The sequence below is a fragment of the Salvelinus namaycush genome, chromosome 22, assembly GCF_016432855.1.
Source record: "Salvelinus namaycush isolate Seneca chromosome 22, SaNama_1.0, whole genome shotgun sequence".
In the NCBI taxonomy this organism is placed as follows: Eukaryota; Metazoa; Chordata; class Actinopteri; order Salmoniformes; family Salmonidae; genus Salvelinus; species Salvelinus namaycush.
Window position 1 is genome coordinate 15,909,264 of NC_052328.1, and position 26,474 is coordinate 15,935,737.

The 26,474-nt window shown below is 43.2% G+C and overlaps 1 protein-coding gene across 14 annotated transcripts in view; it reads right to left on the reverse strand.

Moving 5' to 3' along the window:
- The window catches only part of col13a1 (collagen, type XIII, alpha 1), a 104,870-nt gene that overhangs the window by 16,707 nt on the left and 61,689 nt on the right, over nucleotides 1-26,474 (reverse strand). For 8 of the 14 annotated variants that reach the window (XM_038960481.1, XM_038960480.1, XM_038960479.1 and 5 more), the window contains 16 exons: nucleotides 25,002-25,028; nucleotides 22,304-22,354; nucleotides 17,930-17,965; nucleotides 17,103-17,129; nucleotides 16,794-16,820; nucleotides 15,005-15,031; nucleotides 14,840-14,866; nucleotides 14,650-14,676; nucleotides 13,111-13,152; nucleotides 10,655-10,747; nucleotides 10,460-10,501; nucleotides 10,364-10,381; nucleotides 9,715-9,741; nucleotides 9,185-9,220; nucleotides 7,710-7,736; nucleotides 90-176 (listed from right to left, as the gene is read on the reverse strand). In XM_038960481.1, the coding sequence (XP_038816409.1) occupies nucleotides 90-176; nucleotides 7,710-7,736; nucleotides 9,185-9,220; nucleotides 9,715-9,741; nucleotides 10,364-10,381; nucleotides 10,460-10,501; nucleotides 10,655-10,747; nucleotides 13,111-13,152; nucleotides 14,650-14,676; nucleotides 14,840-14,866; nucleotides 15,005-15,031; nucleotides 16,794-16,820; nucleotides 17,103-17,129; nucleotides 17,930-17,965; nucleotides 22,304-22,354; nucleotides 25,002-25,028 (621 nt within the window). The remainder of the gene's footprint in view (nucleotides 1-89; nucleotides 177-7,709; nucleotides 7,737-9,184; nucleotides 9,221-9,714; nucleotides 9,742-10,363; nucleotides 10,382-10,459; nucleotides 10,502-10,654; nucleotides 10,748-13,110; nucleotides 13,153-14,649; nucleotides 14,677-14,839; nucleotides 14,867-15,004; nucleotides 15,032-16,793; nucleotides 16,821-17,102; nucleotides 17,130-17,929; nucleotides 17,966-22,303; nucleotides 22,355-25,001; nucleotides 25,029-26,474) is intronic. The other 6 variants (XM_038960486.1, XM_038960485.1, XM_038960482.1 and 3 more) reach the window with 3 other exon arrangements.

A 26,474-nucleotide genomic window follows, 5' to 3' on the forward strand; every position in this document is an offset into this window, starting at 1 on the left:
ACATCATTTTAAGGGGCCCCCGTGATATTATTAAACCAAGGTGTCTTTTTCTAACTATTCTACAGCCTCCATTTGGGTAGCTATAGTACCTTGAATCCTGATAGGCCTGGAAGTCCTGGTGTCCCTGGTTCTCCTTTGATGCCAGTCCCTGCTGCACTGGGTTCACCCTTGTCACCCTGCCACAGAACAGAACATGGACAGAGTTGTTATGAATGGATTATTTGTGTACCTGTTTGACATTTTACTGCATTGTTAGGAGCTAGCTAGTAACATAAGCGTTTCACTGCACCCGCTATAACATCTGCTAAACTGTGTACACAACCAATAAACTTTGATTTGATTTTGACAGTGTCATAAGTGACTGTGCAGGACAACACATTCTCTAGTGTGTAACACTGACACTGCCCCATTGACTGTGCCATTGAGTGCAGCACTGGTTGGTCTCACAGAAGACACAACGGATCTACATGGATCTAAATCACAAAGTGAATGACATGAAAACATCCAACAGCACAGCCCCTTGTCCACAGCTTTAGATCTCAACCCTTCAACACAGGCACAAACTCAAATCTGCAAAAGATCACGGCATTCTCCAACAAGAGAATGTTTTCACACGTTTGGAAACTCTCTGGAAACAGGAATGTGTGGGTCATGTTAGTTAATGACTTCTCTGAAATGTTCCACTGTCACATGGGACATGTTATGATGACGCCACATCACTGCACTACAAGCAGCTATAGTAAGAAAGCCATAAAAAGGCCCAGATGCTTCAGTCCATAAGTAATGCAAAGATCAAAGTACTTCTACAGAAACCAATTGGGCAGACTAACAGAGGAGAAAGCTAAAGAAGCAACTCAAGACTAATCACAGCTCTAGTGGGTCACAAAGACAAACAATGAGAAGATAATAGACAATTGACTTGATGGAGCTCTGGTTGTTATGGGAACACTGATGATTGACAGACACAGAGCACAAACACAATGCCCATTCCAGGCCTACCCTGTAGCCCCTCTTCCCAGGAATACCAGGTGTTCCAGGGGTACCAGCTTGACCCTTTACAGTGGAAGGAAGACAGAGTTTTAGTACCCGGATAAATATCGGCCTTTACAATCTGTGTTAGCCACACCATTTCAAGGAAATTACCTTTCTTCCAGGAGTGCCTGGAAAACCTGTCTCTCCCTACGGTGGCCAAGATGGCACAAAGGTCAAAGGTGGGGGAAATGAGAGAAGACATAAATAGTGAAAGTTGTTATTCAGTAAAGCTCTTTTAATCAGTAGCCATGCTACATCTTCCAAGCATTTTTCATTCATTTTGTAATAGTTTGATACAGCATAGGGCCTGTTCACATCCATGTGTTTGTCAGTTTTCTTGGAAGAACAGAATTGCCTCAGTACCAAATGCACTGGGATCAATATTTGGAAAGGCATGATGGAGTTTGTGCATTCTATGCACGCATATAGCCGGTCTAGGTTTGGACATGGAACTGTCGCTGATTGTCATTCGTCAAGAGCTTCTAGCCCACCGCAAGCCAATTAACCCTAGAAATTGGTTGTTATAAATAGTAAAGGAACACATGATAGTTATTTAATTCATCTCTGTGTTTGCTCCCGTCTTCAATTGGCCAGCTTAACGAGCGGACGCACGGCGGATGATGTACGGTCACAGCTGTGACCACAGGACCCACATGGATTTATAGCAGGCGCTTATGGAAGGTTGTGGGTGCGTCCAAAATGGCACCCTATTTCCTAAGAAGTGCACTACTTTTGACCTGGGCTATATAGAGAATAGGGTGCCATTTGGGACACAGTCCGTCTCTCTCGCTTGCTTTTACTATCTCTACTTGGCTTGCTGAGACTCAAAAGCCATGTCTTAGACAGAGAGTTACGAGGGTGACTTGTAACTCTCGTAATATTTATGCCCCATTTCAAATTACTAATCATCAATGTCAAGATATGGTTCTTAAATCCAGATGCAGAACAACTATTGGACCTGGGAGAATAATTCAGAGCCAAAAAAAACATGCACTATTCATCATTGGTTTGACATGTATTTTAGGGAACATTTGGATTAGGAAATGCTTTGTCAGGCAACAATACAATCCAACAGAATACTGAGAAAGAAGGCTGGTAGTTCTTTAAGCATACAGTTTAGTGGCAGGTAACATACAGTTGAAGTCGGGAAGATTACATACACCTTAGCCAAATACATTTAAACTCAGTTTTTCACAATCCCTGACATTTAATCCTAGTAAAAATTCCCTGTTTTAGGTCAGTTAGGATCACCACTTTATTTTAAGAATGTGAAATGTCAGAAAAATTGTAGAGAGAATGATTTATTTCAGCTTTTATTTCTTTCATCACATTCCCAGTGGATCAGAAGTTTACATACACTCAATTAGTATTCGGTAGCATTGCCTTTAAATTGTTTAATATGGCTCAAACGTTTTGGGTTGCCTTCCACAAGCTTCCCACAATAAGTTGAGTGAATTTTGGCCCATTCCTCCTAACAGAGCTGGTGTAACTGAGTCAGGTTTGTAGGCCTCCTTGCTTGCACACGCTTTTTCAGTTCTGCCCACACATTTTCTATAGGATTGAGGTCAGGGCTTTGTGATGGCCACTCCAATACCTTGACTTTGTTGTCCTTAAGCCATTTTGCCACAACTTTGGAAGTATGCTTGGGGTCATTGTCCATTTGGAAGACCCATTTGCAACCAAGCTTTAACTTCCTGACTGATGTCTTGAGATGTTGCTTTAATATATCCACGTAATTTTCCTGCCTCATGATGCCATCTATTTTGAGAAGTGCACCAGTCCCTCCTGCAGCAAAGCACCCACACAACATGATGCTGCCACCCCCGTGCTTCACGGTTGGGATGGTGTTCTTCGGCTTGCAAGCCTTCCCCTTTTTCCTCCAAACATAACGATGGTCATTATGGCCAAACAGCTCCATTTTTGTTTCATCAGACCAAAGGACATTTATCCAAAAAGTACGATCTTTGTCTCCATGTGCAGTTGCAAACCGTAGTCTGGCTTTTTTTATGGCGGTTTTGGAGCAGTGGCTTCTTCCTTGCTGAGCGGCTTTTCAGGTTATGTCAATATAGGACTCGTTTTACTGTGGATATAGACACTTTTGTACTTGTTTCCTCCAGCATCTTCACAAGGTCCTTTGCTATTGTTCTGGGATTGATTTGCACTTTTCGCACCAAAGTATGTTCATCTCTAGGAGACAGAATGCGTCTCCTTCCTGAGCGGTATGCCGGCTGCGTGGTCCCATGGTGTTTATACTTGCATGCTTTTGTTTGTACAGATGAACGTGGTACCTTCAGGCGTTTGGAAATGGCTCCCAAGGATGAACCAGACTTGTGGAGGTCTACAATAATTTTTCGGACGTCTTGGCTGATTTCTTTAGATTTTCCCATGATGTCAAGCAAAGAGGCACTGAGTTTGAAGGTAGACCTTGAAATACATCCACAGGTACACTTCCAATTGACTCAAATGATGTCAATTAGCCTATCAGAAGCTTCTAAAGCCATGACATAATTTTCTGTAAACTTCTGACCCCCTGGAATTGTGATACAGTGAATTATAAGTGAAATAATCTGTCTGTAAACAATTGTTGGGAAAATTATTTGTGTCATGCACAAAGTAGATGTCCTAACCGACTTGCCAAAACTATAGTTTGTTAATTTACAGCCTGGCGACTGTAGCCTGCTGAGTGAGGGCCTTGAGAGATATATAGCTCGGTCAGACTTGTGGTCGGCACCATGTGGACATTAACGATGATGGCCCATGCCACAAACCTTTACCTGTTCTTTTTATTACAATCTGGTTGTACAATACAGTAAGCCTGATCCAACATTGTGAGTACAAATATAGAACAAAGACATTTGTGGAGTGGTTGAAAAATGACTTCAACCTAAGTGTATGTAAACTTCCGACTTCAACTGTATATAAGGTATTCTCAAAAGTATTCATAGATCAACCAGTCTGGGGAGGAACAGTCTGGAGGGAGGAAGATACTGGAGTGCCCCAATTATTTCATCTCAGATACACTGTCTGGTTTAGGACAAGGGTCAAAGGTCAGGGGCTACTTTCACATGGTGGACTACCTTCAACACTTGTTTCCCAGGCATTCCTGGCATACCAAAGTCCTTCTAAGAGATCACATTGGTTATCAATAACTACAGTCACAGCAGTCAAACGAGATGCGTGACAACACACAAAAGTAGTGCATGTGTTAGGGTTGACGAAACACACTGAAGCTCAAATGAAACATACTAATTGGAAGCACATCAACCAAACAAAACATACTTATTTGTTTGCCATGTCATGTTTTAAAATAATGAAAACAAATTATCAATGTCCATGACCAAGATCCTTAAGAATAAACCGGATTACATAAACAAATAAGAACAGACACAGGGAGGAGTGATAGAACGTCCCTGGCGGAGACAGCAAAGGCGGCAGTCTGACTCCTAAGGGTCTGACAAAGGGGCAGGTGGCATCGCCCAACTTGGCAACCCCTAAACTCCTCTCCCCCTCCTGACCGACAGACACACAGCAAGTGCATTTCTGCTGGAGCCTCTGACAGGTGCTGTGGTTAGGGCTCACCATGGAGGGAGGGTGAGGGTGGTACGTTGTAGACTGCTGACTGTACTGGAGCCAGAGCCCGGCCCTGCAGCCACAGCCTGCCCAGCTGCCCCATGAATGCTTTCACACCAACCTGTCAGGGGATCGAAACATGGGGATAGAGTGTCCGTCCGTTTCTGGGAAGATGAAAGCGCCGGGCGGGCCTCCTGTCCAGAAGCCTGACCAGGGTGGGATCAGGGCAGGTGAGCGGTGACGGCTCTAATCACATGGAGGGGCCCTCAGGGGCCCCCAGCAAACACAGCACAGAAACAGGAAGCTTTGATCTCCTGCTTCTCCAATCAGCTCACACCATTCGTCCTATCTACTTAGCTATCCCTTCCCGTCACCGTCACTCCCCACCCCCTGGTTCTATTTTCACACCGGTGTGTGTGTATGATACTCTATGGGCGTAATCTGTCGACTGACATGCCTGCTGCTTGATTTATCAATACGCTAATCTCTTCATTGAAACGACGCGGACATGGCCTTTCCAGTTCAGAGGAAATGCCCTGAGGGTAACAGGGGAATAGATTCATCATCTGTTCAAAACAAAATGTAATGATCCCTCTGATACACCAGTAAAGAGGGCGTAAACAGTGTGAGATACTGTAAGATCGCCTTAAAATGGCCACCGCAGCTACAAGCACTGCCAGAGTGGATCTGAGGCAAGTGAAAGGAATAATAGCACTAGGTAGGTGAATAGAGAGGCCTACTTTCTGTCTTCCTCTCAGTTCTAATGTGCTTTCCAGCTGTGTTGGTCTAGGGCTCTCTGATTTCGAGGGAGAGTGAGGGTAGAGGAAGGGAAGAGCCCCATTCAGTCAATCAGACAGACAGTCTGTGTCTGAAACGCTAGGCTTGGCAAAGCCTACATCCCCTAACACCTCCTCCCCCTCTGTGTTCTTAGCACCACTGTCACCTTATTCTGTCTCTGGGTCTCTGTCGTCTGCTTACCCTGACAGGAGCGGCTCAGAGTGCCCACACAGCTCTGACCCAAGGGAGAAATGAAAAGCCGGCTTTTCTAACAGTCTAACAGGCTCATTAAATCAACCGGCCCTCCAGACCGGGGGAGAGACATCCGTCATTACAGGGCTAATGGCGAACCACTGTACAGTAATGGTGAGCTAGCCATTATGAAGGCGGAGCAGAGGAGAGCAGAGGAGGAGGTCTATGGTTGTCCTGTCTACTTCCTCTGTGTCTAGCCAGGCGTCTGTAGCCTGGCGTCTGTAGCCTGGCGTCTGTAGCCTGGCGTCTGTAGCCTGGCGTCTGTAGCCTGGCGACTGTAGCCTGCTGAGTGAGGGCCTTGAGAGATATATAGCTCGGTCAGACTTGTGGTCGGCACCATGTGGACATTAACGATGATGGCCCATGCCACAAACCTTTACCTGTTCTTTTTATTACAATCTGGTTGTACAATACAGTAAGCCTGATCCAACATTGTGAGTACAAATATAGAACAAAGTTCCCCTGGGCAGAGGCAAACCCCATATCCTAAGGTGAATCTAGTGCAGCTTTGAAGTGTTTGCCTGCAAAAGCACTTTCTCTTTAGTATAAAACAAATCAAGCCATTCCTCTCACAACCCCACTGTTGCTGTGGATACCGTGTCTCTGCTAAAAGCACCCTTCCTTGAAGTGTTTTTCCCTCTCTTTCCCAATCTCTCCATCTGTGGAGTCTAATGGGGGAAACACACGCCGTCTGCTACTGCTATGTCGGGCATCTCGGGACGAGGAAGCGGGAATGTTCACCATGGAAATGGGTCGGACTTAAAGTACGGCAGGGAGCTGATAGGTAAGAAAACAAGTGGCCGTACTACATCAGTCGGTCACGTCACATAGAGGCCAGTGTCTATGAGAGACTGAGTCAAAGGACTGAGAAGGCCTGGGGGCCACATGTGTTCAAATCCCATAGGGGAATGGGTGGATGAGAGCAGCCCAGTTTTTGTTGTTGAAGCATTGAGGTCTGTAGCAATGGGCAAAACAGACGCATTTCTTCTGGAAGGCTCCTCCCACCAACATGTGGCGCCTTCTCTGACAAGGCGTTTTTCATTCTAGGATTGTTTGGTCTGTTTCTTTGATTGCACGACATGATGTATAAGATCAATCATCCGATGCACATTTGCCCACATATTGTGATGACTGAAATAAACGTTTGCCTTCTGATTTAAGAAAGCATCAATGGTAAGATAATTTAAAGACGATTTGCAATTTCAACAGCACAAACTCTATTAGGGTAAGTATCTTAAACAAGCAATAACAAACTCAAGTCAGACATCCACAGTGATCAAATTCTCTTTAAAGTGCTTGCATTCGATATCTTGCCATGCGAGGTGATATTGACGAAAATAACTTCTCAAGATGCCACACTCCACATATGGCTTCCATTATACTGTACCTTTCCTCCTATCTCCCCTATGAGACCTGTCTTCCCTCCATCTCCCTACAGTGTGGATGGTGACATCATCAGAAGGAAGACATGGGCAAAGCAATCATGCTATTTCAAGTAGAGGAAATCAAAAGACAACCAATGGTACCAAGGGAAATAAGTATTCCACTCATCAGCATCTAAGCCTCTGGGATCTGAGGCCTGTCATGGTGGTCCCTTGACTGAAGGGGGAGGTGAATATTCCACCCGACTAACCAGGAGGGAATTACACAGGACAAGGCCGCGCCACTTGGGCTTTTTGAACTGGGATGATATCTCGACCAGACTCAGGAACCAGCCCAGGATTTGTCTATGTCTACAGATAAAGACTCCCGGTTTACATTAGATATTAACAACTTGTCTGCTGCACACCCACTACCACATGTTTTCACTGGGAGGTTCCTCTCCTATGAGGCTTTTCGTGAGATAATTCAACCCATTCATGAAAATATATTAACGGACCAAAGCCAGTGGTGTGTGGTCTCTGGGGTGCATTTGTGCTTCAGCAGGTGTCGGCTAAACAATAAGCTGCCAGAACTCCCACATTGTGTTTTTGACAGTCAGAGAAATTCACACTGAGCCTGTGAGACACCATTGCTCATACTACCTATCTAACCAACAACACAGAGAGAGAGAGGGTGAGATATAATAAGGCTCTTACCTTCAGCCCGAGGTCTCCCTTCAGTCCCTACGGAAGGAGAGAGAGCGACACAGATAAACACAAAACTGTTACATATTATAAATGATGCCTTTGATTTCTTTTTCAATACATGAAAATACAGCTAGTCGAAGTAGAGAGGAAGACCCTCTCCTTCTGCCTCTGTAAATGTAGTTGCACTCCTGTAGAATACCACCAGATGGTGCAATACACTCTGAAAGCAGTGGACTTGTGAACAAACGTTTGTTGCAGCTACAGAAAGGTATTGGACCTACGTAAGAACAGGGTGCAGTGGGGACATGGGAGAGTTTGTATTTCAATGCCTTCACATTTCAGTACCTCAAACACCTCACAACATCTAAAGTGCAATACTAACTTTCAAAGGGGTGAAATTCTCCTCATAAGAACATGGACATGACCTTAGTCTTGGTCGTCCTCCGGGTAACCTACTGTAGGGTTGACCAACCTCCTCATACACCGGACCGAGCTTTTTGAGGCTCTGTCATAGGAAAACAGTGAGATTGAGGAAAGCTGGAGTTTACAAGGCTATAACATAACCAGGAGCTTGGAGCTGTAGGTTCTTCCAGAGTTCCCCAAAATAGGAGTCAAACATAAGTCCTTAAATGGCAATTGTCATACAGAAATATCTATTTTACAAACTCACCCAGTTTGAATCAAACTTTCAATATCTCACTTGAGGTAGTGTACTAATGACTTTGAGCATGGATCATAGAGGGGCTGTGGTTTGCTGACAGCCAAACAGTTTGACATTGCCCAGATGGCTAAGACGTTTAACCTGCTCTAGAGGCTCGTGTGGATGTCACCCCGTTTTGTTGGTGGATGTGAGAGCCATGCAGGCTGTTGCGGTCTCTCTCTCCCTCAATCCCTCTTTTTTTCTTTCTCCCCCCCCCCCTCTCTCTGTGCAGTCACACTGTGTGCTGGCTGAGCACAGCTCAGTGAAGGGCAGAGGCTGTGAGAGTGAGCCCTCCAGAGGAAGTCCATTAAGCCATGGAAAAGTGGAGAAGGACAGGCACGTGGAGAGTTTAAGAGGCACGGCTCTCTCTGACCCCCACAGTACTTCAAAGCCAAGGGTAGCTACGACAGCAGCCCAGTGGGAGAGAGTGTGTGTGTGTGTTTGTGTGAGAAGAATGCTCCCTTGACCAATGATGGTATGAGACTGTGTCCATCCCTGGATTTCCTATACAGTATAGTATAATACTAAAGGAAATTGTGAGAGCAGAGGGAGAAAGAACCCATGTTTAGTGGGGAGAAAGGCTACAGTTGGGCCTGGGTATATAAATAGAATTAACTGTGAGTAGTGTAAGCGCTTAATACAAAACCTGGGCTATTTCAGTGATGCAGGAAGTACACTGAGGTACAGGAATGGTGGCATGCTGATTTCTGGTCCTGCTGATAGTGTGGTCAGTGGAACACGTGAAATGAGACTGATCAACAGGTAATAATGTTCATAAAAATACCTTGGGGCCTTCAGGACCAGCAGTGCCAACATCACCCTATGGAAGAAAGACACAGAGGTCAAACGGAGAGACACAGAATGAGAAAGAAGAGGGTGAAAATGAATGAATGAAAAGGTAACCAGATGCAGAACTGCAGACGACAGCAAGACAGATAGGTCACAATGATTTGTACAATCCACCTTTCAGCAACTGGATTTCCTGTGACTTCTGCTAGAGAACACAGCCCATTGGCGATCGACACATTCATTGTATGAATGTAGCCATTCTGACAAGCAGCAAACAGAGTGTTTTTTAATCAAGTCGTGGGATGATTAAAGGAAATATCTTCCTTCTGGTTGTGCCTTAATCCCAGCAGGTGCTTGATAATAAATACAAAATAATTCCACTACTAAAGGAAAAATAGACAGTCCTTACTTTTCCTCTATCGTGAAATACCTATAAATCATGCAAGGCACAATTTGTGAGTTTCTAGAGACCACAAATTCCAATTGAACTATGTGTTTAAGCTAAAATTGAGATCCAAAACCTACCTTTATTCCTGGCATGCCTGGCTCACCCTAAAATGACAAAAAGGTTCATATAAAGTCACTGTAACAAACAGCACATGTATAGTAGACACGCCTCCTCTTTCATTACATGGATGGGTCAACAAAAGAGTAAGCACTACTCTAATTCAATTTGGGGAGTTCAAAGACTGGTTTGCAACCAGATGGCCATATCTTGCCACAGTCCAGTTGAGGGAAAGTATTCCTTGTTGTGAAAGCCAATCAAAAGATACAGTGCACACTTCTTTCAACTTCTGGCTGTGATATGAACTTGGTTTAGTTTTTTATGGAGAAATTGGTTGGGCGAGCTGCTTTAAAAAAAGCCCTTCCTGTCTGTTTCCATGCTTCACAATCTAAATTCCCCATTCTTAATAATCCATGGCAATAAACAGGAGAAATATAGTCCTCTAGTCCAATAGCAACACAGAGAACACGAATACACACCCTGTAGGCTTCCCAACATGAACATCAGATACAGAATGACTGGAAGCTACACGTGACAATCGAGAGATATGGGCCAATCACGGACCATTTGCGTTTCATACGTGCAGCTATAAGTAGTGGTAATACGTGTCCATTTGTATGTAGTTTATGTATAAGGGTGTTGATTATGGAGAATAAAAATGACGTTTACCTTCATCCCTGGTAGGAGCTGGAGAAAATGGGAAAGGATGTCAATACCAAATTTCCATTAGGAAAATACATAGCAAGAGGCATAAACCAAACTCACCCTTGGATCTTTTCCAGGTTTTCCTGGTTCACCGGGTTTACCCTACATCAGATTAAGCAAAAATATACATCACCGATACAATAATTTTCTGGCCAAACACTCATAGCATTTCCACTTCCATGGCCATAGCCTTTGCCTCAATACAGTCACTGGTCCAGTCCTGATGGTGGTGGTCAGCTGGCTGAGGGGACTCACCGGTGGTCCACTTGCACCGTTCAGTCCGGGGGTCCCTGAGGTCCCTGGGGGGCCGGGAGGTCCTGGTGGGCCCTGAGCTCCAGGCTCACCCTGCTGAGAGACCTACAGTTACCATCTGCTACGTGATGCTAGGCCATGCCAACACAACACATCAAAGCACTCCACATACTGGGAGTTTTATGGTGAGAAATATTAGCAAGAATCTAGACTTATAGGGTGTTTCTTTTCATTAAGCGCCATGTTTGGAGAGAATACCACTTTGAAATCAAATTAGGATATATTTGTGTTTTTGTGTGCTTCAAATCGTTTATCCTGTCAAAACCAGTTTGTGTTTTCAACAGTACCAACTCATTGAAATAAAAAAGGCACAAGCTGTCTTTTCTGTAGCATCTTACGATCTCTAAGTGACGTGTTAACTTCAAGGCACCAAAAGCGCCAACTGATCTCTCTTTAGTGTCACTCTGAGGAAACTCAACTGTGAGCCAGGGGAATTAACCAACACAAAATAGAAGACTAGACAAAATCAAGATGAACATATCTACGAGGAACAGATACGAAGAGGAAAGAGGCCTACACCTCAACTAACCATGTCTTGATATTCCAATGTCTAGACATGGTTTTACGATCCCATTGATTATGTCTCAAACATCTACTTTCTTTATTTGACCAAACTCAGAAAATATACTTTTTTAGAAATGTATTTATTGTCTTACACACTAAGACCATATCTCTCAATATCTCCAAGGTCATTTACGTTTTATACAAAGGACTGTCTAGATATGACATTAAAAAAATACGCAAACATATTATTTATTACTGTACATGTGGTTTAACTTTAGAAACTTCATAATACACTATATTGGCCTTGAATTTAAACACTTCCTAATCACTGTGGAGTAGTCTACACCGTGTTTACAAGGAGCACATCTTTGGCTCAAGCTGAGCTTCTGTGACCAGTCCTGACATCAAGGCTCAGATAACCCAGAACACATCCATCAACAATAAATCCATATTTGATCAATTCCATGCAGGACGGATGTGTCTAGCTATGATTTATGATCCAGGTGTACTTCCATTAAATTAACACATTCCGTTAGGCTGATTCCAGGGGCTCATTTTAAAAAGCAGAGCCAATTCTGCCTGGGTCTGAGTGGTATTTCCCCTCTACGTCTTTAGTGTTGGATCTACCACAGTGTGTAGCATTGTCTCCAAACAAGGTATTCCATCCTGGCACAGAGCGACTGCACACCGGGGGAAACAAGATGGAGGAGAGATGCCAACAGAGGTCCACCTGTGCCAGGGGCCCTCTTTCTAACAGAGCAGGCTGGGCCCTGGGCACAGGAAGGGACACTGAGGTCCTTTCAGAGGATTGGAGACTCACTTCCTGCCAGAAAAATGACTTTTCTTTCCTGTTCTTTTCATATCTTTGATAAGGTTAGGGAGATCATAGAAGCTAGGCTTTTTATGTTTGCCTAAAAAAAATAATTTCCCCCACAGAAAAGCAGGATTCGTTGGACCAAGTAACTAGCCAAGTTGGGATTTTTTTTACATTTCATTCACCTTAATGGAATTTAAATTGGCCTTGAAGCCTGGGGCATTTACATAATCCACTTCATATACCCTCTATGGTCACGAATATGCTCAAAGTAAATAGTATTGATTTGTTTATTTTTGGGATTCCAACCGTATCTACCAAGTGTATCTCGGACACTATCCTTGTCCTCTTATCACAGAATTCAGGTTTGAGACAACCAGGTGCCATAGAGGGTTAACAGAGGATTACAGGGGGTTTGGCGGAGGTCGACGGCGGTTGGCATCCACAGAAAGGCAGAAAGGGGCCGGTAGGGACAGAGAGAAATGTACCTTGAGGCGCTTTAGGATTAGAGGGTTTATTTGGGGCATGTTGCGCACGGTGATGGGCAACATCTGCTGAGGTCACAAAGCACAGGTGGCCAGCGGTGTAAGAAAGTCACAGGGCAACAAGTTCACCGGGAGGCCAGGGAAAGGAAACAGGGCAGAATGAGAAGGGGAGGGGGGTTTGGGAAGGGAAGAAGAAGGAGAGAAATAGAAACAAAACATGAGCGTGAACAGCAAGAAAATGGCAAGGCGGGGAGAGAGGAGCTGGAAGAGAAAGAGAGAAGTAACGAAGTAACACCAGTGCAAATTAGGGGCCAGGAGTTGGTGTCAAAAGGGAGTGTTGATGTGCCTCGATGGTCAGATTGGATACTGATACCATGATATACACTACCTTACTTCAGGTCAAATACTGTACAACATGGTAATTGATCAGATAAAATGCTGCCAGTTTAAGCAATAAGCAGCCCCATTGGGTGTTTGTATAAGAGCAGCAGTTTAGTTATTTAGACATCAATCTCCCAGATCAACTGTACTCCTGCCCCCTGTCATGTTGTAGCTGAGTGGAGATCAGGTAGGACACAAAGAGAGTACAGACTTACTGTGGCCAATCCTCCAACACAGGGCTGTACAATACGTCGCTTCTGTTGAGATTCACCAGCATTATCAAGTACAGCTTTAAAGAGGGATACAATACGTGCGGTCCCATTGCTTTCTCCATTCAAATATAGCAGAACCTGATCTGTACAACTTGACTACTTTTAACAGAGTATATATTTCCAACTTGATGGAAGGCATATTTCGTTTTTTTTTTTTTTTAAGTTGTCCCCACATTTTTAATATCAAAATCACCATATTATCTGAAGTTGCCAAAGCAATGTTTCCGTGTCAAAGACGTTTGAAACTAAATTTAACATCGATCAAGAAAAATGATATGCTGAGGTATCAATGAGGAAATATGTACAATATGTGATTATTGATAAGTAGAGACAGGGACCATTGCAGGAGCTATCCACCATACACACCCACATGCCGTAAGTTGCACCACCTTAAATTTCCCCCAAAAATAGATGTAAAATGGCGGCACAACTGGGACACAGTTTTGGGGTCACCCACAAACCTTAAACGTCAGAGCCTGACTGGAAATTACAGCAGCCCGGGTATTCTTGTGGCCTTACACCCACATGGGCCACACACCCACATATAATAACTGTTGATATCTACGTCTCACTCCTAAAAACACCCCCCCCCCCCCCCCCAGGTCCCCCTGTAGGACAAGGAGGACCTAAGTGGAACCACCCGCTGGCAGGGACCTCCCATGCAGTGTGTGTGCCGGGGGCCCCCGAGACATTTATGAAAACAATCCAATGCACGCACAGTATGGCGGGGCACCAGCACAGGTTGAAGGTTTTAAACAACCCCAAATGCTCTGACCTTCTCCCTCTCAACTACACATTCTCTGCTATACTTGTTTATTTAGCCTAAACACATTGCAGAGTATATCAAATAAGCATTATTTTCCACATGCTTTGAGTTGTTGTCATGAGCTCTTTGATTCTTACAGTATGCTTTACTGGGGAAACAAGAGACTTTACAGAAGGCATTACATAATGGGAGGTTGAATTACATTGGAAATGGACTTAGCTATCTGAACAATCCCTGAGCACACAGGAGAGTATTTTTCTTGGCACCCCCACACATAGACCTTTATCACGTAGTGTGTGCTCCAGCAGGCTACCAGTAATTGCCTTGTTTTCACTCAAACAGCCAAGCCCCTGAGAGAAGGCCTGATTTGCCAAATGGGGCTGCCTTCCTCTAACAGTATGTGCTGCCCATCAGACTCATTTGTCTTGCCTCTTTTTTGTACACACTCTGCCATTACAGTGCAGACCCCACAATTAACTTTGTTTATGTCTGTACCTGTGAAGAGAACAATGTTATTTGCTACAGAGAACACATCACAGAGACTCCAACTCTGCATACAATTACATTTTAGCACCATCCACTGCGGTGCTACGGTAAGCGATCGCTGAGGGGCAATTTTTCCAGCAACAAAATGATTACAGTTTAGTATGGTCATCTAGAGTCACTCTATAAACATTCCATGGTATACATTAATTAATATGAGATGATTCATTTACCCTGTGACTGTAGTCTCCACATACGCCCTAGAGAGAGAGATGGATACTGAGTTAGAGACTCCCCATTCAAACGAAAAACCTTGTCATTTTGTAATAAACACTTTTATGTTGGCTGACATTCATTTATACCACTAACATTATGGGTGAATATAGCTCTCGCAGCTTCAGAAAATGTCACTGAAAAACTCACCTTTTCCCCTTTCTGACCAGATTCACCCTAGTAGGTAAACAGAGGTGAAGAAGGAGAGAGGAATGAGTGAAGAGAACAGATCATTGTGAAGAGAGACAGACACATTCATCAACTAATGTCAAATAACAGAGAAGCTGTCAAAACCTGAAAGGAAAAAAAACTTACTGGAATTCCTTTGGGACCACGTTGACCCTAAAAAGTAATAAACAGTATGTCAATCAACAGATTAAAACCATGTAAAAACATAATGTTATCAAACTGTCAACATTTTATAAGTGCAACCTTTCATTTCACTGTACAATGCATGTGATAAAAGAGGATAAATGGACACGAGGAGAATTCAACTAGATCCAACAGGCACACCAACCAAAGGGCTGCACCAACCACTTGTCATAGCCTGCTCTGCTCCGTTTGACTACACATCAAGGCCTGGGGAGAGCTGTGTAACATCTGTCAGTGGCGCAGGACTAGTTGATAAATGAACCCAGGGAAAGTGCACAGTTGGACACATCAAGCACACTCCATGACCGTGACCCTGGCGCATAGGAGTTCCATAAAGGCATTGTGGAGACTGGAAAGACATAATTTATGCATTTAACAGACTGGCCTTCGGTACCCTTTAAAATATTGTTTGACAGTTTTTGGGAGTGTGGGAGGAGAGGAAAAGTAGCTAATTAAATTAACATTAATCAACATTGAACATTATCCAACCACTTGGAACCGGACAGGCATGCCATTTGTGTTGGCCTAGGCCGGCTCCCTGCATGTGAGCTTCTGTAGGAAGGCAGCACTCCAAACACGCTCCGAGCGAAAGACAGCCGACGTGAATAACCCCTAATAAAACAAAGCCCCCTCATGATAACTCTCCAAGTCCAACAAAGAGTAATGGATTTCTAACAGAGACACAAAGGCCCCTAAAACCGGCAGCTGGCCTGATAAAAGCCAGACCGCTGGCCTGGAGGACCAGACGTAGAAACAGCTTCCAAGGGCACCACAACCATCGTCCAAGAAGAATATATTCTTTAGGTGAACTGGTTTTTACCTCCATTTAAAAATGAGATTGGAGAGAAAGGTGATCAATAAAAGTGTGATTCAACCTCCAAGAGGAGATGTGTCCAGCGGTCACAGGGCTGGAGGTGAAGGGGTACGGGACGTTCAACAGTCATTGTGTCTCATTCAGAATCCTCACAGAGAGCTCCACAGGATTCATGTGGGCCTATAACGATGTCAGAGTAATGGGATAAATCTTCTGTATCCCCTGACACCTCAGTGGAGAAATGTGTATGTCTCTGAAGCCTAAATAAGTCATTTTTGAGTGATCCTTTTGGAGAGGAGATTTTTATGGTTCGCCTTTTATGCACCAATTGATGGTTTCTGTGGTCTGCCTGTTTTATTTGTGGTTCTTTTATACTGTATATTTAGAGGTGCATTTAAGTGTTTCCCAAGAATTTGACTCTCGAAGAATTGGAATCACCATATGCATGAAATGCACAAGTCAAACGATTGTTTGCCTTTGCTCCTTTGTGCTTTATCTCGGTCAGTTTTACCTCCAGTCTGATTGAGAACCTGAGAGTGGATTACAGCTGAAAACCCCATCTAGTTAAATACGGCCAGACATTCTCCCTGTCACTTAAAACAGGCAGCCCACTGCTATCCCATTACTCTCCCCCAAGAATATCAGGCCACAACAGTGTTTTCCCAATGGATTTAGTGGCTACACTTAGGGCACAAGGTAAACAACCTGCTATGAGGTTCACCTGGATAACAAATGGTGCTTAAGCAGAATTTACCGACGTGCACGTTTATGGTGATCACATTCGTAAGGCATTCAAAACGCATAAAGACCGTGTTTGTGTCCTTTGGGAGTACAGGAGTGTATCTCTACACCACAGACTGCAAAAGGCCTACACTGTTTCACATGAACTGCAGAACTGTGTTGTAAAATGATGCTTACCAAGTCTCCTTTCAAGCCATTCTGCCCCTGTGTGAGCATAAAAGAGTGAACACATGTGGTAAAAGAATCAAATCGATTTCTACAGCTCCGTCTCTTTGAATTTCTTGGGGAAACTTTTTTGAGATATAAATAACACTATTACCTCCGTCCTATAATAACAATAATGATACTAATGGAGATTTTATTACAATAATGACCCTAATCATTATTAACTTAATTAACCTCATCATAAGGTGGTGGATTCTAGGCTCTTAAAGTACTTCAATTACTCAATTATTCAACATTTGTCAGAAATGGGGCGAAACTCACGGGCTTGCCGTCCAACCCAATCGGACCCTAGGATCAAAAAAGAGGGGAAGACATTTCAACGCAGGTTATAAGCAGTTATAACGCACATGGCTACACAGACCATGGCACTGACATGAACCTACTTATGGAAGGGAAGAGAGGTATTTCCAGGTCAAGAAAAAATGGACAATAGAGCATGTTTTGTTTTTAAACGTGACACAAAATTAAAAACAAGCACGTTAAAACGTAGAGAGCTTGGAACTACAAGGTTCTGCATTTTTGTCAAAATAGAGTTATTGACATAGCCTTGTCCTGTTCAATATTCTCTACCTATATAGTCCTCTAAACACCCCAATTCATGTTGATAGGTTCAAAATAACACAACAGAAAAATTGCTGACACCATTCAAACCAATGAGGCTTCGGAACTTTAAAGCCAATTATATCAGAACCATCTTTTTGCAGATAGAACCGTATAGTCCTAAGCTCTCGACATAAAGAGCAAGCTTTGCTATTGGACATGGTGCTATTCCTGATTAGGAGGCATAAAGGAGACAGTAGACTGGCTGTAGATTTGAATAAAACAAGACCAATAATCAAGGCACTTATGCACTTAACCAGCCAGGGAATCTCGGTTAACCCAAAAGTAAAATCTCAAGTAATTTGGTCAACTTCGTGTTTACGCTGAATCTGCTCACAGGAGATTACCAGCCAGGAAACATCTTACTTCTAACGTTTTGACATTTGGGAGCTTCGACTATATAATAAAGCTCCACTTGCAAAATAGTAACCTAACATTAAAACACAGATTATAAAGACTTAAAGACTGGGGAAGCTGCAAAGTCTTACCGGGAAGCCTGGGAAGCCTCTTGTTCCTGGCTGTCCCTAAAGTGAATCAGAAATAGATGTTGAGTTAGAGGGATTCGTTTTCTGCTGGAAGATTGAGGTGAAAATCTGGTGAAAGAGGGTCAGCGTGAGAGGGTGCCATTTTTCTCTTCCATAGTAATACATTTGGGCAGAGCTGTAATTGACCTTGACAGGGGGAGTGCTACCGCAGACTACCGGGAGAGCCTCCTGTGGGAGTTGTGGAGGGAAAACCAACTGACTCTCAAAACAAAAGGAATAAGAGGGAGAAACCCAACACTGAAAAGTCTTAGAATAATGAAAGAAACAAAGGATGGCGCTTTCTGATCGAATCAAGACCGACTGCGAAAGAGAAAAAGCCAAACAAACTGAATTAGTAAATGTCAATAATGATTCATGAAAATGCTTGGTTGAAGACATTCTGCACTAGGTGTGGATATGCTACCCGGCCTGTGGGACTAGAGGAAGCCATTCAATATCCCAAGAAAAAGAGAGGGGGGCAGTAAAGACAAACTGGGAGAAAATTACAAAGAAGAGGTGAACTTTCCTAATGAAACAGATTATATGTCTGAGACCAGACTAGTTATATGAGGCTATGCATGTTTTTCCTCCGAAAGGGATTGTCTGTTTTGGAAAGACAGTGAAGGACATGGCTTATTACATGCTTTGCACATGAACCTTACAGACAATCTAGAACACTGATAAAAAAACAATTCACAATATGGGACAATTTTTTTGCAATCTTGCTGTTGTTCTGTGCTTGAACTTGCAAAAAGTGTTGAGCTGTATGTATGGTCAACTGACTTCATCATTGGTTTATCAAGAGTAACCTATCACATCTAGTTTTATTTATTCATCCTGGTGCTTTTCATTGACTACAGCTCAGCCTTCAACACCACAGTACCCTCCAAGCTCATCAATAAGCTCAGGGCCCCGGTTCTGAACCCCTCCCTGTGCAACTGGGTCCTAGACTATCTGATGGGCCGACTCCAGTTGATGAAGGTAGGCAACAACACCTCCGCTACGCTGATCCTCAACACAGGGCCCCACAAGTGTATGTGCTCAGCTCCCTCCTGTACTCTCTGTTCACCCATGACTGCGTGGCTATGCACTTCTCCAACTCAATCATCAAGTTTGCAGACGACACAACAGTGGTGGGCCTGATTACTAACAACGACGAGACAGCCTACAGGGAGGACATGAGAGCCCTGGCAGAGGAAAATAACATCTCCCTCAACAAAACGAAAGAGCTGATTTTGGACTACAGGAAACAGCAGAGAGAGCACGCCCCCATCCACATTGATGGGGCCGCAGGGGAGAGGGTCAAAAGATTCAACTTCACTGAGGACCTGAAATGGTCACTCCACACTGCACAAGCAAACTCTCACAAACTTCTACAGCTGCACCATCGAGAGCATTCTGTTGGGTTGTATCACCGCCTGGTACGGCAACTGCATCGGCCACAACCGCAGGGCTCTCCAGAGGGTGATGCAGTTAGCCTAACGCATCACCGGGGGCACACTGCCTGCCCTCTAGGACATCTAAGGCACCTGGCATCACATGAAGGCCAAGAAAATACAATTTGATTTGAAGATCATCAAGGACCTCAGCTACCCGATCCACGGCCTGTTCCCCATGCTACCATCTAGAAGGCGGGGACAGTACAGGTTCATCAAAGCTGGTACCGAGAGACTGAAAAATAGCTTCCATCTCCAGACCATCAGACTGTTAAGTTAAACAGTCATCACTACCCGTCTACCACCCGGTACTCTACTCTGCACCTTAGAGACTGCTGTCCTACGTACATAGAGTCATTGAACACTGCTCACTTTAAAAATATTACATAATGTTTATTGTTCTGAAATCATTTCTGTAGTTAGAAACAGATACAATTAGCAGTCCTACAACATTATTTTGATCTCTGGGACAGCGAAGAATTTTCTCTTCTTTTGGCTCTATGCTTCAAAACTTTGGATTTGAAATCAGGCAATGACTATGAGGTTAAAGTGCGGACTGTCAGCTTTCATTTGCGTGTATTTTGAACCATATCATGTGAACCGTTTAGAAATTACAGCACTTTTTGCACATAGTCCCCCCATTTTAGGTGAGCAAAAGTATTGGGACAAATTCAGTTATATGTGTATAAAGTAGTAAAAAGTTAAGTATTTGGTCCCATATTCCTTGCACACAATGACTACATCCAACTTGTGATTCTACACATTTGTTGGATGCTGTTTGTTTTGGTTGTGTTTCAGATTATTTTGTGTCCAATAGAAATGAATGGTAAATAATGTATTGTGTCATTTTGGAGTCACCTTTATTGTAAATAAGAATATAATATGTTTTTAAACCCTTCTACATTAATGTGGATGCCACCATGACTAAGGATAGTCCTGAATGAATCGTGAATAATGATGAGTCAGAAAGTTACAGACGCACAAATATCATTCCCACCAAAAAAGTATGTTATTGTAATGCTGAGAGGTTAGCATGTCTTTGGGGTATGACATATGTAAGTTTCTGATTCGTCATTATTCACAATTAATTCAGGACTATCCGTAATCATGGTGGCATCCACAGTAAACTAAAAATGGGGGGACTATGTACAAAAAGCACTGTAATTTCTAAACGGCTCAACCAATATGGATGGAAATACCCTCAAATTAAAGCTGACAGTCTGCACTTTAACCTTATCATCATTGCATCCCAATCAAACGTGCTGGAGTACAGAGCAAATACAAATATGTCACTGTTCCAATACTTTGTAGCTCACTGTACATTTTGTATTCTCGACATAGCTCATCCTACATATCTACTGCTGTGCATACCTTTTTCTTACTTATTTATTGTCCATACTGTCTATACACACCACATATTTATATTCAGGACTCTGATATTTCTTGATTTTTTGTTCCTGCTTAATTTTTTGTTCTTTTTTACTTTCTTGGGATTATTTGTGTTTCAGTATTGTACTGTTAGACATTTCCTGCACTATTGGAGCAAGAAATGCAAGCTTTTTGCTGCGCCTTTAACATCTGCTCATCTGTGTACGCGACAAATAAACTTTGATTTTATTTTATTTAGTAAAGATACAGCTACTGAGATTACACATTTGATTTAACTTTGAGGGCTAATTCCACATGTGGACAACATATCTTAACATACGCTACGGTAGAATGTGATCACATTCTGACCATTCTGATTGGTCCCAGAAACCAATGAGTTGGGCCAGAACCAGCCTACGTGACGATGTTATCAACTTTGATACTCCGATTGGTTACAGACGAACCAATCGCGAATGAGTTTGTTTTGTACAACGCCGCTCATTTTGAAGTCACAAAAACAACTTCTAGGATGGCAGTTTCAGACTGAAGTTTCAGTAGTTTCAGACTTCGCCACCAAATCCACTCCCTCTCCCTTTCCTAAGGCCAAGAGTGAGTCTCTCATATCGACCTCACCTGCTATGGGAAATCACCCTCTAAGTACCCTTGCTTGACTGGTTCTCTGTGTACTCCTTCACTCTCCTGCTGTGCTTTACTTCCTCTGTAGCCTGGTGTTCATTAGAAATGCCTTATTACCGGCCAGGGTAGTGGGCACACAGGTATGTAGCTAATTGTCAATTGGGAAAACAGATGTCTGGTCCTCCTGAGTAGCCAGTTTATTGGCTCTACAACAAGGTACTGTAACCCCGCAGTCCAGAAACCAGGGCGGAACAAGAAAACCTCAAAATAAAACATGTCCAATTCTTCACAGCATAATCAAAAAGGAAATTGCACAACTGAGGTCCAACACAGTAACCCTTTTGTCTGTCTACTAATAAAAAATAAGAGAAATGGAGAAGAAAGGAGTTGAATCACGATAAAGTCTTATTTTATCTCACGAACATCAATTATTTAATACAATAGGGACCATTGGGTTCTGGTGTCTGGAATACTTTAAAAGGTACAGGAATGTTTTCACTTCTCATGCTGAGGAAACACGGAATGATCCAGATTACAGCCAAATCGAAGCTCTGGCTTCCTCAGAAAATGCCAAAGTACTCTCAAACAACCTGTAATTATCAGTCTTCAATCTCCATTAGCTCTGTGGTGGACAAGCTCAAGAACTTGTTCTGGAAAGTCCTGACAGGCAAACGTAGAATCTCTGGTATTTGTGCTACAGTATGTGGTCATGAGTATGGGGCTCACAATATATATTATTCTAGAACTCTTGATGTTGACAAATTCATGGCATTACAATCATGCCAGGCTTATTCAGAGTGGCAGGTCATGAGTCATTGAAGTGAAGACTTAAAGCAGCAGTGAACAGTACAGGTCATGCACAGTATTATTAGTTGTAGGAAGAAGTGATGACACTTACAGGAGGTCCTCGTGGCCCAATGATGGACAGGCCTGGCTCCCCTGGCACTCCCTATGGACAGATAGACAGACAGTGAGAAGATGCACCAACAGTGGAACAAAATAATACCTCTCTCAAAGTCTTAGCCAGCTCACCAGATGTTCTCCTTAGAAATTCTGTATAATATGTACAACACTCCACATAAATACAATGGTAAATTAGGAAAATTATTTCAAAAATACCATCTGTAACACATATAGCAAGTCTAGTTCCTACACACACTTCATCTTTCCCACATTTTAAGCAAACAAGCCTAAGAGCAAAAGTGTTCTTATTTCTATAAATTTTCAGCAAAGTCAAAAGTTCTCATTTCAGAGCCATACTTTAAACCTTGACAGCAGTGCTCAGTGGGTCAGCAGCACTGCTGTAAAAACATGGGGAAACCCTCTGGGCTCCTTTGGCACAAAGTGGGTGATTTGCACAGTGTCAGCCCCATCCATACAGACCTACGGACCCTTCCAGCAAAATATCAGAACCCATTGGGGCCAGACAGGGCCTGCTCGGGTTTCCAGCACTTTCCCTAATTAGCATTCTCCCCAGAAACCTTATCACTGGGACATCTTTGATAGCCCAACCAGCCGTCATAAACGCAGGTGATTTTAACGTTTCTCAACAAATGCCTACTGGGGAGGGGAGGAATTTGTTTTCACACTCTGGTTAGGTGGGTTTGTCGCCTCGCAGCGCTACTGGAGAGGATGGATTGATGGTGCCTGTGCCTCACAGTGGCCAAAAGGCAAACCACTAAGAAAAATGGTTTGCTACAGTGCAGAGGTCTACAGTTACTCCCATCGTACAGAGATTCACCAAACTGGACAAATTAACATCTACATACAGTGCATTCGGAAAGGATTTAGACCCCTTGACTTTTTCCACATTTTGTTACGTTACAGCATTATTATTTATTAAATATATTTTGTTCCTCATCAATCTACACACAATACCCCATAATGACAAACTGAAGGAAAAAAAAGTGAAATGTTTGCAAATTTATAACAAATAAAAAACTGAAATACCTTATTTACATAATTATTCAGACCCTTTGCTATGACACTCGAAATTGAGCTCAGGTGCGTCCTGTTTCCATTGATCAGCCTTGAGCTGTTTCTACAAACCTGTTTTTGCTTTGTCATTATGGGGTATAGTGTGTAGATTGATGAGGGGAAATTCTTTTTAATCCTTTTTAGAATACGGCTGTAATGTAACAAAATGTATGCCCTTCTAGAGCGGTCAGATTACTGGTGTTGGAAAGGGTCAACCTCAAGAGCCCCAAAATCACGACTAAGACCAGAAACCACCCCCAAAAAATACATACATTTACAGCCAAGGCCTATGAAACACCAAGGACAGAGACTGCCTTTGAGATTTAATTTCCTCCAATATGAAATCCTCCCATACCCATAAAGTCAGCCGCAAGTGGCCAAGTGGTTCTCTCTCTGCTTAACCAATTCATCATTGTTTTCCTTTTCTCTGGTATTTCTGCCAGTCACTTGCCTCATACATTACGACCCACCACCAAACCCACAGAACTCATTTGTTTTAAAGTTTTAAGAGAAGAATATAAAAGCTGCCCAGCCGGAGCTGGACTTTGCCAGTTCCCCTTGTGTTGGCTCTGTCTGTTCTGGAGAGGATGTTTTCATATTTAATTAAGCTCTTCAGCCAAGCCTCCCTGTCTAACCCCTGTGTTTCCTCATCCTCTCTCCTGGCACTCAGAGTTAACCACACACAGAGGGAAATGGACCACAATATTACACTCCTAAAACAATTGGTGCAGAGAACTATGAGGAAAGCCATTGGATTGTTTTGGACCCAGATCTGTTGAGACCTCCCAAAGCCAGTGCCGTTGTCTGGTTCTCCGTTTAACGTCTTGGTGGTCACATTAGTCTACCCATAACTCCTGAGGCTCTCCGCCGGCAGGCAGACTGGCTGAGCCATATTGGAGTTGTTTGGCTAGCTTGCTACTCTCTACAGCACGACAGTTAAGAATGCAGCGCATGTTTCTCCTCTAGCCGCACATTCAACTCTGCACATCACAAATCACCTCAAGTTTGATGAAAGTGAATCAAAGCGGTTGCTTTGTGGATAAATCTGATCGCTTTTGCAACTGTGGCCATTTAGTGGACTGGAAACGTCCGCATGGTCAGATTACTATTGGCCATCCGAGGGAGTGAACACATATTGAGATCTTCGAGATGGAAATAAGATGACATGGTGATGCAATGCACCACCACCAACGCAGATTTGTCATCATTGTATATAATTCCAAGTCGTCGGGTTCTGAAACCTATAGTGGAATCTGCTTATACCATGATCTCCATAAAAGTCATAAACGTTCTAGAGGGAGCCTTAAGTTAGAACTCTGAGACTCTTATGTGACAATTCTTTGCTATTCTGTTTCATTGAAAGAAAAAAACACAGGTAATCCAACCAGGGTGGGAAATGGTATTCAGAATGTGACCCTAACGCCCTTTAAAAATACAGACCTAGGACCCTTGAAATAAATCAACTACAACCTCCATACACTACTGTACAGTGAACAAGTGTGTGCTTTTAATCACCACCAGCACCACCACCCACTAAGACTGCTGAAGCCTCTCTCCCTGCCTTCTCTCCTGCAGGCTTTGGAGGGTGGCTGTTCCAACAGATGTCCCTATAGACTTACCTTCTCCCCTGCGTATCCTTTTAACCCCTGGTCAGTCACAGCCGACACAGTCGCATGCAAAGTGTGAAGGAGGAGAGAGACACAGAGAGAGAGGAACCGGGGTTAGACAGGCACAGAGAGACACAGGGCATGCATCAGCCTCAGAAGTGGTCACAGGGAGAGGAAGGGAAGGGAATGGGGGGTGGGGAGAGGAGGCTGGGCTGGGCTGAAGTCTAGGGCCACGGGGAGCTGTCTGGTGTCGAGACGTACATTCTCACAGAAGTAGTAGTGAGTGAAGGGAGGGGAGAGGCAGTGAGCCTGGGAGCGAGGGATAGGCCAGAAAAAAGGACTTCCTTTGAGGAGGCGCTTGAGGACCACAAAGTAGTTTAACTCCTCTACACTGTGTGAAATATTGTGTACTCTGCATGGGCCTCACAGTTGGAGCGACACTGTAGAACGCCCCAGGTTGGGGAAGGAGGGAGTGTTTTTAATGCCAGAATTTCAAGCCCACAAACCGGAGTCGGATTTGTGAAAATTCACTTCCAGTATGATGACTGAGCAAAACAGAGAGAGCCGAGATGCTGGTATCTATCTATATGTTGCGGTGGTAGAATTGCCTTGAAATATGGCCATATCCAAAATACACACATCTAAATAAATGAGAAAACTAAAAGTGTGCGTGCAACATGTCAGCGCAACCTGTTTTCCTCATCTTTAAATAAAGAATGTGTGCATGTAAAGTCTCCAGGCAATTCCAAATCCGGTAAACAAGTAGCATTTGATTTGAACATTTCCCTAAAGGTGTTCTGAAAACTACAAAATACACATGGAATCACAAAAACATGTGAATATATTCAGTATCAAGCCAAAAAAAGAAACAGATTTTAAATATGGGGAAGTTGTTTCTAAAATAAAAATAAAATAAAAAATGTCTGATAAACAATTGGCCTAAAACAAAATCATTGTGTTCTAATAAATTAATGAAAAAATTGAAAGCTACAAGTGTGAAAGAGGGTGGGAGGGGAGGGGCGAGTAATGGAATAATGGATGATTTTCCGATCGGGGCCTTTTTGATATTTCTAAGACTTTTCAGTGATTTGGCATGTTTGTATGCAACTACTGTAACAATATCAGCTCCATTAACATGATACAATGTCTGTTAAATGGCTTTAAAGGCAGTCATAGGCATTTATGACATGACGCTTTAAAAGCAGGTCACGTCCACACACACTATAAGTGCAAATATTAGGTGATATGAGCAACTTATAAATGCCATTACTGTATATAAGAGCCTTGTTTGTGAAGTTGAATTGTCAGCATCATGCAAACATGCCAAGTTACAGTACAACTACTGTACATGCAGTGCATTTGGAAAGTATTCTGACCCCTTCCCTTTTTACATATTTTGTTACCTTTAAGCCTTATTCTAAAATGGATTAAACACAAAAAAAATCATCCTCAATCTACAAACAATACACCATAATGACCACCATT